Genomic DNA, 18,713 nt, shown 5'->3' on the forward strand with positions numbered 1-18,713 from the left:
GTACACGGGAAGCTGGGATGGGACACAGCTGGGACAGCTGACCCCAACTGACCAGAGGGACATTCCAGACCATATGGCGTCACGCTCAGCATATAAAGCTGGGGGAAGGAGGAGGAAGGGGGGGACGTTCAGAGTGATGGCGTTTGTCTTCCCGAGTAACCGTTATGCGTGATGGAGCCCTGCTTTCCTGGAGATGGCTGAACACCTGCCTGCTGATGGGAAGTGGTGAATGAACTCCTTGCTTTGCTTGCGTGCGCAGTTTTTGCTTTACCTGTTCAACTGTACCTCAACCTGTGCGTTTCCTCACCTTTACTCTTCCAATTCTCTCACCCATCCCACCGGGGGAATGAGTGAGCGGCTGCGTAGTGCTTAGTTGCCAGCTGGGATTAAATTATAGCTACAAAGCGAGGTCAACTGCATACCAGGTCACTAAAATTCTCAAATGGAGCAAGTAGTGCAAAAGATGCCCCCTTCTCACATGTCCACAAAGCCATTGATGCTTATGTTGTTCTTTGTTAAACTATTTAGATGATGAAGTACTTGCTTATCTCCATCTACTGTTGGTAGAACTGCTCTCTGATACTCAACACCATGGAATTGCTTTGTATTTCAAACCAACAAGAAAAGCTTTATTTCTGCTATAAAAGTTGAAATGTCTTAATCTTTAATTTCTCTCTAAGCAAGTTGCATACAAGTTATTTGCTCAGATGTATGGAATTTGCATGAAAATTGATATAGCCCCATGTCTCTTTTTTACACCTTCCTTTCTCCCACCCCTTATTCTTTTCCTCCAAGTACTTTTATATCTGGTAACTTTTTTAATTCAGTGTGCTTCGTAAATCTGTCTTGTCTGCTCAGAGCACTTGTGCCATGAGGACTGTGTTGGCGGGTTTTGCACTTGCTGCATTGTCTAACCGTAAGTGCATGCACACATCTGGCATTTTTTTTCATAACAGTTGGACTTGAAATAGCCTGGGAGGAATGTTGAGGGCAAAACTTCTGTGGTGGTGGAGACTGAATTCTAGGTTGCCTTGCAAAAAATTTTAAATGTATGGTCTTAGGACATAAGCTGTGTTTAGCTCTGACTAAGCCAGAGATGTATTTATGAGTGCAGATTAGGTTTTGTAGTTTGTGAGCTACTGTCGTTGGCATGGTGTCCTGGAACGTGTATTTATTCTGAGGCTTAGCTGGTTATTTGCCTGGATCTTTTACTACAGGAGACCTGGGTTTAAGTTCTGCCTAAGTCTGGGGAGGGTGGTAGTTCAGGAGTTGGCTCGAAGAGGGTTCCTGAAAATATATGCATGTCACCTTCATCAGGCTTGTGCGGCTTTTCTGAGTCTTGCCAATAAATGGATATTGAAATCTTCTAACAGCAGTACCTTGAGCTTTTAGGACAGAAAAGCTCGTTTGGGGTGAGTTACAGTAGGAGGGGATTTGAGGGGCTTTGTTCTAGCTTCTGATTAAGTTACGCTAAACACAGGTGCTCTGGCGAGTCCACATCATCCAGTTTGACAAGACTAGCTCTGGTAACACCAATGTAATGGGAAAAGACTCTGATGCTACAACGAGGGTATTGATACGTGCTGATGTGGCTTTTGTACTGCAAGCCTGTGGCACCATTCTGTAGCTGGAGTCCGTGCGCCTCCCTTCCCTGAAACAGAATCAAAGAGAAACATTAACTGCAGCAAACAGTTTACAAGCAAAAAGCTTTTCTGGCAAGTGGCTATGAAAGGAGCTCTTCCAGAGCTGGTGTGGAGCATTGTAAGTCCGGGGAGGCCATTGAGGGCCCTGGGTGGTTGCCTTGGCTGCTCTCTTTATGGCTTTGACTAAATAATATGCACTTCTGTATCTTAGAAGTGAATGTAGGTGTGTACCCGTATTGCTGCATAGATTAGATAAATTCACAGTGATATTTGAAGCAAAGGCTCTAGCTTGGGCTGGTATTTTAGTGATTTTTCTCCCACTGGGAGAGCAGTAAATAGCCTTAGATTGTAAAGATTGGACTAGAAATTGAGGTCACAGTATAATGTGCAAGATTTTTTTTATCTTGTTTACTTTATGCCAGGCTAAGTATTTCATAGGAAAAGTAATTTTTTTGTGCAGTTTGTGAAATAAATAATAGAGTGGTCCTGTTAAAAAATGCATTGGCTGGCTTCCTTATTTTAATATTAATAAGGCAGTTTGCTACAATAAAATTAGCTCTGCATGGTGTTTGTCACTGTACTGCCAAAGCAATCGAGTCTAATGCGATTCTTTCCTGAAATGAATCCCCAGGAGAGCAGTATTTGTGCTGTTCTGAAACCTCTAACCAGAGAAGTTGGAGTTGAACTGTAAATTATGGAAAATGCAGATTTTAATCTGGGAATCCCAAGTCTGTCTTTAGCCTTGTGGCTTTCTGGCTGATATGTGAAGTGTTTTAATGTTGTTTACACATGCATTTTCTCTGCTGTTGTGACTAATACACAATTGCTTGGCTCATTGTGTTTGTGGACAACTTGGTAATCATATCTGTATGGTTTCATAGTCCAGAAGCCTCTCCAGATGCGGGCAAGACAGTCTGAACCTTGAAGGTACTTGGCTCGGACTGCAGTGCCCTGGAACACAGTGCCTTTTGCTTTAGGGGCAAGGGGCTGATGGCATCCGAGGAAAAGAGTGACGTTGCAGTTGGCACAAAGGAGATACTGTCTCTCCTTTTTTTTTTTTTTTTTTTTTTTAAATAAGGATGAATATGTGCCTTTAAAAGGGAAAGCCCTTTACCATCCCCACACCCCTGTGATTTATAGCATGCATTTATCTGAGCCACAGAGCAAAGGGAAAAAAAAACCCTGTAATCTTGATATGTTTTGTTATGTGACCAGAACAGGATTTTTCTGCTTGTAAGTAATATGAACACTCATTGTATTAGAGGCCCTGTCAACTGAGGTGATATTTAGGTTAAAACAAGCATTAGGGAGTTATTTGGTCATGGCTATACATATACTTCTGCTGAAATCTGCATTTAAGGCAAGATTAAACTCTCCTCATTTTACAGTTTGCATTTTTAGTTTCGGATCCAAATTGGAATTACATTCAAGCTGTGTCTGCCAAATGAATCTTTATAAGATTTTATTGAACGTGGAAGTCTGTGTAGCAGAGAAGCACATATGTTTAAATACCATCAAGGTATGTGGGTCCAAATATCTGCTTAAGTATTTTCTTGCAAACAGTCATGTTTCAAGTAGGCTTTGTAAATTTCCACCTTAAAGAAATGTCTTGAGAATCCAACAACTGGGAAACACGTTCTTAGCTGGCAAACACCCATTCAGAATAACCAGGCCTTCACAGTTCTGTGTTACTCCTATTTCTTTTGATATGCTGTAGTAAAAAATTTGGAATTATGGATTGTGTTTATTGTATGTGCTTTCTATAGACTGGATGAAGTTGACAGCTCAGCCTTACTTTAAGTGGTATTACTGGCATCAGAAGTAATACAACCTATGCCTTCCTCCCTTTTCAATTTGCAATCTGCAGGAGTCTTAGCTGAAAATGGAGAGAGAGATCTGTTCGTAAACGTGAATGATCCCTTTGTGTAAGAGGCTGGGGGAGGTGGAATTTCCTTGGGAAAGAAATACAACAGAAATGTCTTGCTTGCCTTATGCCATTAGCCAAGGAGACATTTAATCCAGAAGATGAAGGTGGTGGTGTGTGGTTTTTTTTCTTTTCTGCAGCAGAAGGAAAGTGGGACAAGGTGAACAAAAAGAAACTCTTTGCTTCTCCCTTCTTTCCAAATTACTCTAGAGAAAGGCAAAACAAGGCAAGACAGGTGGTGCAACTGTAGCTGGGAGTACCTCTGTAGACTCCTGGCCAGTATCAGCTGGATGATTGTTTCTTTTACTCTATCCTGCAAGAAGGGAAATGTTGGATGGAGAAAAGAAAACAGCTGGCTAAGCACAGGCCCACAATTTTGTCCCTATATAAGGCATTGATTTACAAAATGGGTCACTGAATACAGCCTGCAGCACTTTTGGGAAGACACTGGAGGAGCTAAGTCTGGTTTTTATGTTCTTTGACTTACTCAAATCGAGACAAAATGTGATTTTATTTTATTTTTTTTAATCACCCCCCCTTCCCCCCCCCCCCTGGGTAAAGAACATGCTTGCTGTCTCAGGAACACTGTGTATTTCTGGGTATGGAAAATGAGAGACAGGGGAAGAGACAGCTCACCACATCATAGCTGAGAAGCTGATATTTATTCCAGTCTTCAGTACTTGTTTCGGCTGTTCTCAGTCCTGTGTTCTAAAAGGTTACCATTTCTCTCTACTGCTGGAACTTTGTTTTTTGGGGATTTTTTTCCTCCTCTTTGCCCTATTTGCCTTATATGTTCTTCATTCCTGAATGATTTGAAAGTGTTGAAGCTAACTTAAAACATTTTGGTATTCTCTTCTGCTTTTAGTGTGAAGATGATCTGCCTAACAGCCAGAAAGGTACAACTGCAATAGCACCTGAATATGGGCTAGAAGACAGAGTAGATGTTCGATACCTTCAGTGGTTAAATGGGAGGCTGAGGTTCCAGTGGCGGAGTTTGCATGCTCAGCAGCAGGAGCTATGCAAACTTTTGCACAAGGTAAATGATTCTTCTAACTGACTATGGCATTGTTTATTATTTAAAAGCCTTGTCAGCTAGGACTAAATATACAAATTATTCTTGTTTGCTAGTTCTGCATTTTCTGTAGATAAGAGTGAATTACTGTAAATACAAATACCCCTACCTTTCCCCACTGGGGCAGAACCATGAGTAAATGAAGTATGTACAGTGTTTGTAAGGTTGTAATTGTTGTATAAAAGTCTCTTTTGCAGGTTGGCACATTAGTCACTTCTGCAACAATAGGCTGTCTCCATTTTTCTCAGAAAGTAGAAGCAAGATAGAGCATTCTGGTCCCACAGACAAGAAGTAGTGATTCAGAACTATAAGTTCATTGGAAATGCAGATTCAAAATATTGAGCATGGATGTTGAAAGTAATAGCAGCAAAATAAAATGCAGTTTCCCTTTCTGAAGTGCTAGGGAACATCTGAGCACAACTCAAAATCTACTTGCTTTTAAGTCAGGAGTCAGTAGTGGTCTCTACATTGCTAAGATTCAAATTCTGTTCCCATTTATGAGTAATGTTTATATGTCTGTCTGAAAATCACAGACATCTAGGAGCATCATGTATGCTTAGGATGGAAACAGCCTGCAGTCCTAAAGTTGATAATGATGGTGACTGCAAAGACAAAAAGAATGGTTCTTAAGATAGTCCTGAAAGTTACTCAGTAATGTTTTCCCTAGGCCCCCTTTCTCCATTCATATCTCTGCAGGTAACTTATGGAACCACTTGGTATTGTACCCAGAACCTTCACAGAAAACCTTTTTGAGACTAAGAACAGTTTTGAGAAATTTCTCCTCAAAGAACAACAGTTATAATCAGAAAGTTGTCAGAATTGGAACAAGAGGGTTTTGAATGAAGATGACTCTTGGTTTTAATCCTGTGTCTGACAGAGCAATGCTGAAAACTGTAATGAGGTTACATTTTGTTCTTTATACGAATTGATTGCTAGGGAAGATGTCTGATTGACAGCCCTAGGGAAGGATCAAGTGCTGTATGTGCAGCATCTAAAATAACCTTTTGCTTCTCATTGCCCACTGTGAACGTGCTTTCCTGATCTGGGACCAAAGATAGCAATTCACTGTAAGTGCAGGTGCAGTCCTTGGCTTTTGCACTGAGATTACAGACAGTGAGGCTATTGGGACAGGTGGCTTAGTGATATAAAATTCAAATGAAATGATTGGCATCTTGTCCCCTTGATAAGCTATTTAAGGTATGCTGATTTTTATAGTAGGTGAGGCAAATATCTCCATAACTCATCATCAGTGCTCTGATTTATGTAGTACGTGGCAGTAACAAATCATTAGGCAGCTTCAATACCTCAGCTTGCAGTTAATGAGACCAAGGAAGAATTAAGAGCAGGTCAAACCTGGGCCTCGAGTACAAACAGAAATACTCTCAATGGTTCAGATCAGGCATTGAAATGATGAAGAGCTGTGCTGACTGGGCAACATGCTAAGCTTGGTGACAGGGGAGATGATGACCTCCTTTGGGGATTGTACTTTGAAATAAACTTGCACTTTTTTTTCCCCTGTGGCTATCCAAGGAAAAAAAAAATGTTTGCTGAAGTTAGGACTGTTACAGTCAGACAAATATAAGATACAGGTTAGTTATGCTACAGTTTCCTGGCCCATGATTTCCAGAATCTGGAAGAATAAGCACAAGGGAGAATGAGAAACTGGATGAGCAGAGAAACAGAGTTGCCATTACTGCATTTTCCAAGAGTCATCACTGGACTAAATTGAAAGCAGTAAGCGGTGCTGGTTATGATCAGACTATGTTCTGCAGTGTATGTACAGGGCTGCCATTGCAGATGTATACATAGGAGGATAACTTGGAGCCCAGCTCCTCCAATGTGATCACGCACTGATATTACGCGTGATCAAATACGTGTGTGCAACTGTATTACAGGTCTGAACAAAACTCCCGAAGTCCAGTGCTCTGATTTATATTGTCGTCTGCATTAAAAGCAGGAAAATTGAAAAGTAAAAGTGACTTTGGAAGGGACTTCATTACAGTGCCACATTAATGTTAACATCTACAGTAACATAAAATATAACATACACAGCTGTTAAATTGTGTAAGTAAACAATAATTGATATTTCCTGACTCTTTATAGAGGAATTTTGGCTTTGCTACTGCATAAATTTTAAAACTTTTAAACTAGTCTGCTATGTGTTAGAAGACTGAGCTGACCCAATAAGACCTCTATATGAGCTGCTGCTTTTCTCATATAAACCACAAATACAGTATACAAAAGGCTAGTAAGTGCTATGTTTTTTAATTATGCTGACAGATTTACAGAGGGCTTTCTCTACAAAATTATAATTATGGCTTTTACTTGCTCTGTTTAATAACTTAGCAGGTTATGTATCTCAACTGTGGAACAGTCTTATTTACTGCTGATCATGCGCTATAATTTTTGCCAAGTAGTGGCGACACTTCCACAGATTTCATTCTGTGACTCACACAGGCTCTAAAATACCATATTCTCTATTTGGGGCTTTCTGAGAAAAACACATCACACTTGGAAAATACGTTCTTATTCAGGAGATGGCTGCTTTTCCACTCTACTTTTTTAAGTATGGATATTGCTACTGGAAATAAGAATTGTACATCAAAGATCCAGCAAGAGACTACCAAGATAGTCAAGGACTAGCTAAGTAGGGCATGACTTCCAAGAAAAGGGTGAGGAAGTTGGGCTTCTTTGCCTGGATGGAGAGGAGGCTGAGGGAAAGATCACCTAATAGCTGCCTTCAGCTATTTGATGGGTAGTTACAAGGATGGTAGTTACAAAGATGGATCCATGGTCTTCTCAGCAGTATCGGAACACAAAGGGGAAGGGGCCACTGATTGTAGCTTGGAGGGCTCAGGCATACTGGAAAAAGCTTCTCTGGGATGATGGGCAGCATTGGAGCAGGTCACCAGAGATGCTGAATGGTATCCATCCTTGGAGGTTTCCAAGATTCATATACACAAAGCAACAAACTGATGTTGGCAAAGTCCTTGTTAGAGCAGGAGGTAGGACTAAAGACCTCCAAAGGTTTTTTCTGTTTCTGAGATTTTGTGAAAAAATTCTGAATCACATGGGTGATTGGGGATGTGTACTTTCAGGTTAGAAGTGATGACTCATGTTGTAATGAAATCATGCTGTACTGCCTGAGAAAGGGAAAGGGAGCAGTAGGAGGGAAATTGGCAAAAATAAATGGCTGTTCTTTCTCCAAAATATACAAATGATAACTGAAACTGATTGCTGGGGGGCCTATCTACTCTGTCCTGTTCACAGCCATTTAAGGTTGATGGTATGAGGTTCTGGAGTAACCGGTATAGGTTACTGAAGAGGGAAGCTTCCCTGGAGCTACAGCTGGTCATGTGTTGGGAATTGCTTGTTAGGTGGTCTGACTGGCTATTCCTCTTTGCTAGTTCTTCTGATGAGCTGCTTTTCAGTGACTTCAGCTCCCAGAAGGCCTGTTGAAGCTTACAGACACACAGGTCCTGCTGTAGGAGGAAGACTTCCTTGGGGAAATCTAACCTCTCTGCTGCTGTGGAATTTTGCAGCCTGAGGCTATGAGCTGTTGAATAACATTATAATGGCTTCTCTACATAGGCAGGTTGGCCTGCTTTGAAAGTATAATACAGTAATACCATTATAATTCCCTCAAAATTCTCAGTGGTACATATTTACCTGATATACCTTCAAATATATGGAAACGTGAAGGATAAATTACTGTATTAAGGCACACCTCTTGGTTCCTTCTATTCTGTTTCTTCCTCTTTCAGTCATGTGTCGGAGGAATATCTATCTGCCTGGCTTTTGATCCCTGTTGAATTCATAGGGGAGACCAGCTGTTCTTAGTTAGGCTTTGAATTGCCACTTTGCCTTAAGAAATATGAATGAGAAGCCTTGTATAGGCTCAGAAAAACAGGTAGGAACCTGTATAGTTTAAAACTGGCATTGTTCTTCGGGTCTGTTAAATGCCACAATCAGCACATGAAAAGAAATAGCAGAACAAGTGAGTTTCTGCAAAACTGGTTGATTCCTGTGGGTATTTTCAGCTGTCCTCCATCTACTAAAGACTGGGACAGAAGGCACACCTGAAATAGGTGAAGGTTAGATTGGGTTCAGAGGTGTATTTTGTTAGGCAGGTGAACATCTGATGGTGGACTATGGATATAAGTTAGTAGGACTAAAATGTATGTTAAATGTAATCCTTGATGAGAGGAGAAGAGTTTAACATAATTGGCAGTATCAGATCATGGTAAAATGACAATAATGTTGTAATATGCTTGGAAACTATAGGAGCAGAAGTTGTATTCTGTCAATACGAACGCAGAGCAGCGCTTCTTGTGCCTCCTCTAAGATAAACAATGTAAAATAAGGTGTATTAGAGTGGATTGGATTGGTCATATCTATATAGCTGATCTTGCAGTAGAAGAGGAAAGGAACAAGGACAAAGGCTTGATCCCTGAATAACAGAGGGCAGAGACTGGTGCTGGGTGGTTACCTCATTGTCAGTAATTTATGAATGAGCTGAACTGCAGTTGTTAGATGCATCTGTATCTTGGCATGAAGAGTCTGCCACGTTGCTCTGTAAGTTACTACATTGGTTAATTATATCTTTTTTTGTTTTGAGATACTTAGTTTGAAAATCTTTGTTTTTTCCTGAAGTGAATTTGCCATTAGATCTCAATAGCACACTCTTTAATGCAATAGTTGTTTTTCCTCTCGTGCAAGTCTGTGTGAACTATGAACAGTCCCTCTTTTCATCCTCTCTTAGGTGAATTAGACAAGCTCATCTCCCTGCAGGGTGTCTAAGCTCAAGGGTGTTTAGGAATTGGTACTGGAAACTCCCCAGAAGTGGTGCTCAGTGGGGAGCTGTGCCTGTACTCTTGTGCAAAGGTTAGTGTAAGGTTAAATCAGACCTGCTTCCTCAAGTCCATTCTAGTGCCACACAGCAGCTACACATGCTCTGTCTCTCATCCTCTCACCTGCTGCTTGGTACTGTTTCCCTCTTTAAGCCTTGTTTCTTTCATATATTGTGGTTGTCAATAACAGATTGTAAAAACACAAATACTGGATTATTTCAGTTGCAAATACTGGATTATTCCAGTATCTATCTAGTCCGGTCTCAGGGGAACACCTTACTCTGCTGTTGTTACAGCTTTAGAGTATTGGTTTTGGGCTTTAGCCAGTGATGGTGCTGCAACATACTTTTGAAGAGAGGCTGAAATTTGTCCCTGGTGCTGGAGGCCCAAAGGTTTGGCAACCAGAGTTATGCAAGAATGCAGCAGGGAGAGGAGTGGCAAGCAGAAAGGAAGAACATTGTGTGGGGAGGCGCTCTTTTATTTTTAAACTCACATAGCTCTGCACATGTGACAGATGGTTGTCACCAGAAGTGAGTTTTGGGAAAGAAACGCTAAAATATTCTGAAGTTTCAGGGAAGGGTTGATAATTACCCAGTGCCTGTCAACTTTAAAATAGTTGTCAATACCCAAGTGTATGATAAAGTTTATATCAGAATAAAGGAAGAAAAGCAGGAAACATTCTCTGTCTTCTGGCAGAAATATTAATGAAATATGAGCGATTGTCTGACAAGTGTGCACCGCTATCTTTTTTGGCAGCTGCAGTTATTACAGTAACAAAGGGATCAGCTCTGAATAGGAGGAATTGCTTTTTATTGTTCCCTTGACTAACTTGGGAAGCTTCTTCATCAAGTAATTGATGATACCATCACCAGTGCAACTGGGACAAGGTCCCAGTAAGTGAATGCCAACAATATATTGCAGAAAAAGAAAAACTTGCTGTAAATAGGTAGCATTTTCTGCTTCAAAGGTAGATATCAAAAATTATGCTGAGGGTATCCTTTACCTCTGTTAAGACTTCTGCTATCTGTGTAAATGTTTTTTCCTTTCATGCTATGCACAAGAGCGTGTGTAGTGTAAGGAAAAAGACTTTTAAGACAGGATGAAGAGAGAAATCTTTCAGTTTTACTGTGGTGGCAGCAGGAGCAATTCCTGCATGTGATTCTGGTAACAATACCAGATGGACCACTTTGAGATGATTGTGGTGCATGATCATCATTTCATGCAGGCTACTTAAAGGTCTATTGTATTGGTGGTAGTCATTAACATTTGCACTTCTCCATTGGGAGTGGGCTTATAACCACTGGTTCACATCACTATTCCAATCCATGCAGCTGTTAGATGGTAGCTAATGATGTTGTTAATGATCTGGTCCTTGTACTGACAAATAACTTTTAATTTAATCTGTTCCAGATCCATTTATTCACTAGTGGCTCTCATTTGGACCAGATCCTTGGACATTTTTCTGTCACAGAAACAGATCTTGTGAGACAACCAGAGAACTACAAGCAGGTAATGGTTCTCCTTGCAATTCTTGGATGCTTAGTATGCTTTACACATTGTTCAGTAGAAGACTGCACTCCTTGTAACATGTTTTTAACTTGATCTCCAAAAGAAATACGGGCTTATATATTGAGTTGTCACTTTTGTCACTTGTAACTTGTATCTACCAAATGGTTTCTTTCAGTTTGCTAAGAACATAGACACAAAGGTATTAGGCTAAGTTTTGTAAAAACTGGTAGACAGGGAGTGGGGAGAGACCTGACTGAAAGTATCACTGAAGAAAAGGCTTGTATAATAAGACATTATAGATCAGTTGGCTGACTGCTGTTGTATACTAGCAGTAACCACATCTGGCCAAGCCAGGCAGAGTGTCTGCCTGTGACCTTGCCTGAGTGGGTTCTCAATGAGAACATGGAGAATCTGACTCATCTCTCCAAGGAGACCCAAAGCACATCTGATGCTAGCATTTCTTAGTTCCAGAAATTACACAAGTTGACTACCTTTTTGGATGGTAGTAATTATTTTGAGACATATTTTGGAAGCACAGAATGGTTGAGGTTGGGAAGGCACCTCTGGAGGTCACCTGGTCCAACTGTCCTTCTCATGCACCTAGAGCAGGCTGCCCATGACCATGTCCATATGGCTTTTGAGTACCTCCAAGGATGGAGACTGCACAGCTTCTCTGAGCAACTTGCTCTATGCTCAGTCATCCTCACTGTAAAAAAATTGTTTCCGTACGTGTTCAGACAGAACCTGCTAGGACAACAACATTTTTCCTAGTGTACTGTTTTACCCTTAAGTGTATATTTCTGCTGCTCTCAAAATACTCAATTATCATAGATGTTTCAGTTTATTTGAAGTAGTACAGTTCACTTGCTTTAATACAATATAATACATTTGTTTTACAAATCAGTTTGTAAAACTTCATTCTATGTGAAACTGAAACAAGATTGAAATTTTAAGCTCAGCCCTAACAAAACCAATATTTGGCAAATTTCTGCAGTCTGTCCAAATCTGTTTACTCAAAGAAGATATTCTTTCTGCTGCTACCTTAAGAACAGAAGTGGACATTGTAAATACCGCACACAAAGAAATTCAGAAAAGTAGATTTGAAGATGAGAGATAGTCTTATGTTCAAACCCCCTAAAGTAATGTGCACATTAATCTTTCATTACTGCAGTGTTCCTTGGATGAACAGTTCACATCCAGCCTGCTTGATAAGGTTCAGCTGTTTAGAACATTTTCCTGGAAAATTATTGTTTTTCTAGAGCAAATGGCTAAGTCAGCCTGAGATTTCTTTTTCACTTCTGCTTCACAGTCCCCCTCCTACGGTTTGCTCAGCAGCTCAGAATATACAGCAACCCAGTCCTCTGAAGCCTGTACTTTATAGTCTTCCAGAGCTTAGCAAATGTCCAGAAAGGTCTTGTGGGCTGGTCCTAGAAACTTCCAGGCTGTTTAGAAGGACTTTGCAACTACCTTTTTCCAAAGTCTTCCCCTGAATATGTCACTGATCTGTTACAGTAAAGCATAATGATAGTCTAATAAAGCCTATTTGGTTTTGATTGTGCTGTTAATGAATCATTCCAGGAGTTCTCTTTCTTGCATGCTGCTCCCTTTCCTGGATGTCTGCTTCAGGTGTGCTGTTCAGTGGAGGCTCAGGATAAAATGGAAACAATCTTTTTGTATTTTAAACATTGTGGTTAGGTAAAGTCTTATAGCCAAGAAGGTTTTAGCTGCCAATTTTAACTGGGCAGCTAGGTTGCTTAGTTAAAATATGTGGAGTCTTCATTCCACCTTTCCCAGGCTTAAACAGCAAATACATGAAATGGGACACCTGTTCAGAATAAGGGTGATCACTGAGAGGGACAGGGGCAGGGTGGCAGAAACCGTTTTCCTCAAATCAACCATGAGTGGACATAGTCTCCATTTCCAGTTTCTGGGCTCTACGAGGTGCAATCCCAAACAGGCTCCAGCTCCAGTGCATGTGTGTTGGAAGTTCTTATCTTTTGTCACTTAATACTTAGGCTAGTCCAAAATTGGAATTGTTTGTCAGCATAATCAGCTGTGAAATTCTTAACCTCTTAAACTCTCAAACCTATTCAAGAAAAGAGGTTCCTCTAAGCTGTTCTCTTGTGCCTGATTCTAAAATAAACAGGAAAAATTGCAGGAAATCACCACAAAACTTCAGTATACATATTTTTGAGAGACTTAAAATTCTTATTGTCATCATTTGAGCAGTCTTTGTAGGTTTTGTCTCCTCTTACCCTTATTTCCCAAAAGCAGCTTCCAGAAGTCATATGTTCAGTATGTATGAAGAGCCTGATATAACAAGGTGGTATGGACTTGAAAAGGCACGGCTGTTTCAAGTGTCAGTTTTCCAGATGGATACAATACTCGATATGCAAAGTGATGATGCTTTGGAAAATGTAATAAAAAGCCTCTAATTTTCAAATATCTTGATAAGATTAAGTAAATTATGCATATTTAAATAGCTTGGTTTTCAAATATTGGTGCAGATGGCAGCACTCGGACAAATGTTTTTTCCAAAAACTGTGAAATAATTTTTTTTCTTTAATGTGACATTTCTGTTAATGTTACCTCAAATAACAACCTGCTGCATGGATCAATAAAAAGAGCAAGCATGTCAATATGTCTTACTGTAATGCACCCCTGTTGGTGGATGGTGTTACGAATTCCTTCTGATGTCAGGAATCTTTCAAAGGATAGAAATGCAAAGTGGATTGAAGTGTCAAAAATTAGCTATCACAGAAAGGACATTGGGCTGTTTTATTGAAGCCTAGAGTTCATTTTCATCAAAAATGTCCCGCGAGATTAGTTGCTCTGACCTGTAATAAAACAAGACATGTTTAGTCTGACAGGAAAAGTGTGATAGGATACAGATAGCTGTGAAGTTAAACTTCAGTTTATGAAATGGAAAAGTTATGCTACTCCTTTTCTATAGAAGTTGCACATTAATGTGTTTAAAATGTTCTTCCCTTGGATTTCTGACTGTAAAACTCTTTTAGTGCTTTTATGTACAGAGGTTTTATTGGCCATTATTATTCTTTTATCATCATAAATGTCTTTGTCAGATTCATAGAGCTGGAAGTTTTCCAAGTGTAATAGTTTTAATTAGGTTTTTCTCTGTGAGGCATGATCAAAATTCCAACTTTTGCTGGGGTTATCTATCTATCTGTGTGTGTGTGGCTGGGAGTTGCAGGTCACCGCTGTGTTTAGTTCCTGTGCTGCCCAGGGATGTCAGTGAATGGGAGGTGATATTATTTCAGCTGGTCTTCAGTTTCCAGTTGAAGTACATGTGCATGCTCATGCTGGCTCTTGACCTCAACATGTATGTCCTTTCTTTCCCAAGATGCTGTCATGTGTTTTTGTGCACTCCTTGGCTTGCAGAGTGTTGCATGAGAAATATGCTGGTGGTCATTTCCTCAGCAGAAGACCCTCAGTCAGTGGTGATGGTTATGGTGCCGTTTGCCTGCAAAGGTCATGGTAGAGCGTGCAAATGGGGGACAGTTACAGTGTGGCAGCGTGCAACAGCCTGTGCATTGCGAGGGAGCTTGGATGTTCATTGTGTCTTTTCTTTAAAACTGCTTGCATGTATCACTAGAGCATCTTGAATGTCTCGTGTTTTGGTACATTTTCCAAACTGTATTTGTTCTGCTCATTTTTAAACCCCTAGTCAACTGGTGTGGGGCTGGGGGGCTGCTGTTATTTGCCAGCCTGAAATATCTCAGGGCAGAAATGGAGTTCTGGTCTTTGGCACTGCGGCCAAAATAGTTTGAAAGCGTGCTAGGGAGAGCATGCAGAATATGTGGCTGAGGGTAAGCAACATCTGCCCCAAACTTTACAGGGCAGTGTGGTCTATCTCTGAGGATGTGGTCACATTCCTCTTGCAACTGAAAGGACAGTGGTTGTGATGTGCAACCAACTGGGTAGTGTCTCATCATTGTGAGCATAATATAATCCCATTCTTGTCTGTGAAGCCTATTTACCTTAATTCTGCATTGCAGTGTCACCAGTTCTGATGTTTTACCTTGAGCTTGAAAAAAATGTATGTTGCACTTTAGAATCATAAAATTAATTTTCTCATCAAATTGTTCCCATATAGAGATCAATGAACTTTGAAGCAAAGCAGCCTAGTCCTTTGGTTTCTCCTGTCTCTTTGTGTATTGCTTTATATGTGGAATTCAATCTTGCAGGTTTTGTGATTTGCAGAGATTAAAAGTTGTAGTCAGAACTCAGGTCATTGGTACAATACTGGCAGTGCCGGAGTGATCATTGAAATTGTAATGAGTAAAGATGACACCTTTAAATGCCAGCAGATCAATTTACTGAGTGTGACAGCAGATAAATAATGCAGCTGTCTGCCAGATGGACATGCAAAAAAATTCACAGAACTTGGATGTGAATAGCTAATAATTTTGTTTCAGAATTTTATGAAAAATGTTTATACTTGTTGATCTTATAGTTGATCTATACTTGTTGATTTTTAAAGGGAATTTATTTGGCTTAAGAAACTAAGGTCCTTGGTAGCAAGTAAAGAGGAGCAAACAAATAGTCTGTCTGACCTTGCATACATAATGCATGGTCAATTCCACACCCTTAAAAAAAATCAGGTGAGCTTTAGCTCTCCAAGCAGCAGGGATTGGGTGGGGTGGGATAGGACAGTACGGGCATAGCATTGATCTGCTTTCTGGACTGTTCATATATCATGGAAGGAAGCCAATGTACGTTATGTGTACTGCTTCCTTCAGTCAGGTGAGACTCCATAACTTCTTATTGGGACATTCAAGGGGTAAATGATCAAGCTGTAAGATAAGTTGATTGTGGACCCTAAATCTCATGGCAGTTTCCATTTAAAACATCTGTCCCAGATGGCTGTTACAGAGGGTGACACAACAGGTTTATTCTCGGTGAGTAATAGCCCATGGTATGAATTCATGGAAAGCAAAGGAGCTTCTGTTATTTTCAGAACAAGTACATTCAGATTTGGAACACTAGGAACTGATAGGCTTTTAATTTAAAAAATGTTTAACATGCATTTACTAGTAACTTTGCATGAAACCTGAGTCTTGCATCATGTGCATGTGGGCTTGTGCACTTGTTGGGTAAACTCCTCCTGATCTGCTGAGTATTTATCTGCATAGTCATGTTAAATTGTAAGATAACCAGCATATTCAGTGCACAAACACCATGTCAGAGTTTTTGATCCATTTCTCTGTGTGTGACAGCACCACCTCCTGGAATGTATGTGAAAGCAGAGCAGCAAAAGTGAAGCCCGTTATCAAATACAAGTTACTCAGCTGGTTACTGAAGAATTGCTATGGTATTGCATTCTCTCCAGAAATGGATGCTAAGTTGCTGACCATCTTGGGTGAAAATGGAGTAACTATGGCAGGATAATTCCAGCTGCTGTGCACCAGGCTATATTTGGTGTCCTTGTGCTGGTTGTTTGGGACTTCATGGAATGTTCCTGGTGGTGACAGACACTGCAGGCAGGCGCTAAATGAAAATAAACAGTTAAAACCATGCTGCTAAGCTTGACACTGTGTCACATTACTGATTTGACGCAGACCTATGCTAGTATATAGTATTTTTGTCATCAACCCTGTTATGATCTTGTATGGTAGAGGTGAAGGATATGTAACCTTATTTGAATTTCAAAGAGCCTGCTAGGGGACCATCATATTTTATGATGTCCTTCCATCTGTTGTACAAGAAGCAGTTGAACCAACACATTTCTCAGAGTGTAGATGCCAATGGAAAAAAATCACATTTGTGCTATAGTCCATGCTGCTGCTGTGTAGAATATTAATTCAGGAAGCGAAGGCTTGTACTGCATGCAAATTCCAGAAAAAATATTTGTTCTTTTTTTGAAAAAATTACCTTCAGCTTCAAGGACAAGCTGCCTTCATTGGTATAAATTGTAGTTGCATTATCTTCTGTGATGCTCTGGCAACTAATTCTGTTTGATCTGGCCCTCAGTTTTTTATATGTTCACTGCTTCATTCCCTTGGTAAAAGCCATAATTCTGTCATTTCTATCATGGAGCAAGATCAGTATTTCATGTTGTAACTTACCGTTCTAATTAAGGACAGCTTTGCCTCTTTGTCATTGTGTTTCAGTTTCTTGAAAGGAAAAAAAATACTTAATTTCTCAAGTGGACCCTGCATAAAAAATAATACTGCATAAAGTTCAAATTGCGTCGGGGCTTGTGACTATTTGTGAAGAAGTGGGTTTTTTTGTTGTTGTTTTTCCTATGCATGTTCTGTCTGAAATCCCTCCTTGGCCTGTCTTGACTCCACAGAAATGTTCATGCAGATTCATTTTCCTAGGTGTTATGCCAGGCTCTTGTGTCAGCTCTTCATAGAAAGACTGTGGCATGCACCAATTTTAAAGGTGAGGAGAGACTGTGTTGCTGTGAGTGAGATCAGAGTGGTGGAGAACAATCTTCCCTGAAGGAATACAAAGGTTTGTGGCACCATTCTTGGAGCAGTAGGGCAGGAGAGACAGCCAAGCCTCAAAGGATCTAAACATAATGAGATTTTAGACTTACTCTACACACTACCAGAATAAACTTAGTTGAAATCAGTAGTGACTCCTGACTACTAAATCTGCTTACAGGGCTTCAGATAACCAGAATCTTTGGATTCTGGCATTGCTGAATTTTCAGAACAGCAAGTAAGCTGATAGATTCTGTAGAAAGAGCAATTTTTTTCTTTTTCCTTTCACAGAACTTTTTAAAGGTACAGGTTTTTCTAACCCAATGCATCAAAATTTTTACCTGTTTTTAAGCAAGTTTGGTTTTTGTTGATGATTGCTGCTGGGTGCCTCTTAAATAAGTTCCTTTAATGATGAAATGAGAAGAAGTTCTAGAACTGCTGACCTTTAATAAATTTCAGGGTTCACTAATGAATTGTATGTTAGACCCATGGACACACATGTTTTGAAAAGGTCAATTATGACAAGTTTTTTGAATTTGCATAATTATGCTTGCCACAGCACTTCGAATAAAAATAGCAAATGCTTTGCCTTTTAAAGTATTCAGGTTTTCCTCTCTTCCTGTCTTTAACTTGCTTTTGCTGAACCATTCTAACATTATTTGTTGAAGAACACAGGGAACATGGACTGACTATGTTAGGAGCTGCAGTCTGGGAGTAGAAGTAGGGCTCTGGATGGGCAGAGGAAAGGGATAGGATGGACAGTGAAGAGCCTCTTTGCTGTGGCTCTTGTTCAGTGAAGTCAGGAGCCAGAAGAGACCTCTAGATAAGAGGCCTGCATGAGGGCATTGGGGAGGCAAGGTGGCTCTGATGTGAAAGAGTTGAGACTATCTGTGTGGAAAGAGTATGAGACATTGAAGAGGGGCTGCGGCAGGAGGTTGCTGAATATGGGCAGGAAGGTCAAGACTGGAGAGGAGAGTTAGGACAGGGAGCTGTGAATGAGGAAGACAAGTCTGTCTAAAGACTTGAATCACTGTCTTGTTCCTTGCGGGATTCTGAGAAATTCCCTACTTGCAGGAAAATGTCATTCCCCTGGCCCAAGTGGACAACCTACTACTGCTGCTAGTTAGTCTATTGACCCAAGAGTCTGAAGCATATCTAGTATCTCTAGAGGCTGTGATCCTGCAGATACGCAATGAGTATCTGTGATGGCTGCAGGAAGAATCTTCAAAAGTTTCTTTCTGAAAACACCAAAGATATTAATAGTCT

At 40.3% G+C, this 18,713-nt stretch overlaps 1 protein-coding gene across 1 annotated transcript in view; it reads left to right on the plus strand.

The window, feature by feature from the left end:
- The window catches only part of LOC104621967 (chromosome unknown open reading frame, human C14orf80), a gene marked incomplete at its 5' end in the record, with an annotated part of 77,046 nt that overhangs the window by 16,339 nt on the left and 41,994 nt on the right, over nucleotides 1–18,713 (plus strand). Inside the window, 2 exons of the mRNA XM_010288605.1 lie at nucleotides 4,433–4,603; nucleotides 10,900–10,998. Coding sequence (XP_010286907.1) covers nucleotides 4,433–4,603; nucleotides 10,900–10,998 — 270 coding nt within the window. The remainder of the gene's footprint in view (nucleotides 1–4,432; nucleotides 4,604–10,899; nucleotides 10,999–18,713) is intronic.

Source organism: Phaethon lepturus, unplaced genomic scaffold (assembly GCF_000687285.1).
Source record: "Phaethon lepturus isolate BGI_N335 unplaced genomic scaffold, ASM68728v1 scaffold13396, whole genome shotgun sequence".
In the NCBI taxonomy this organism is placed as follows: domain Eukaryota; kingdom Metazoa; phylum Chordata; class Aves; order Phaethontiformes; family Phaethontidae; genus Phaethon; species Phaethon lepturus.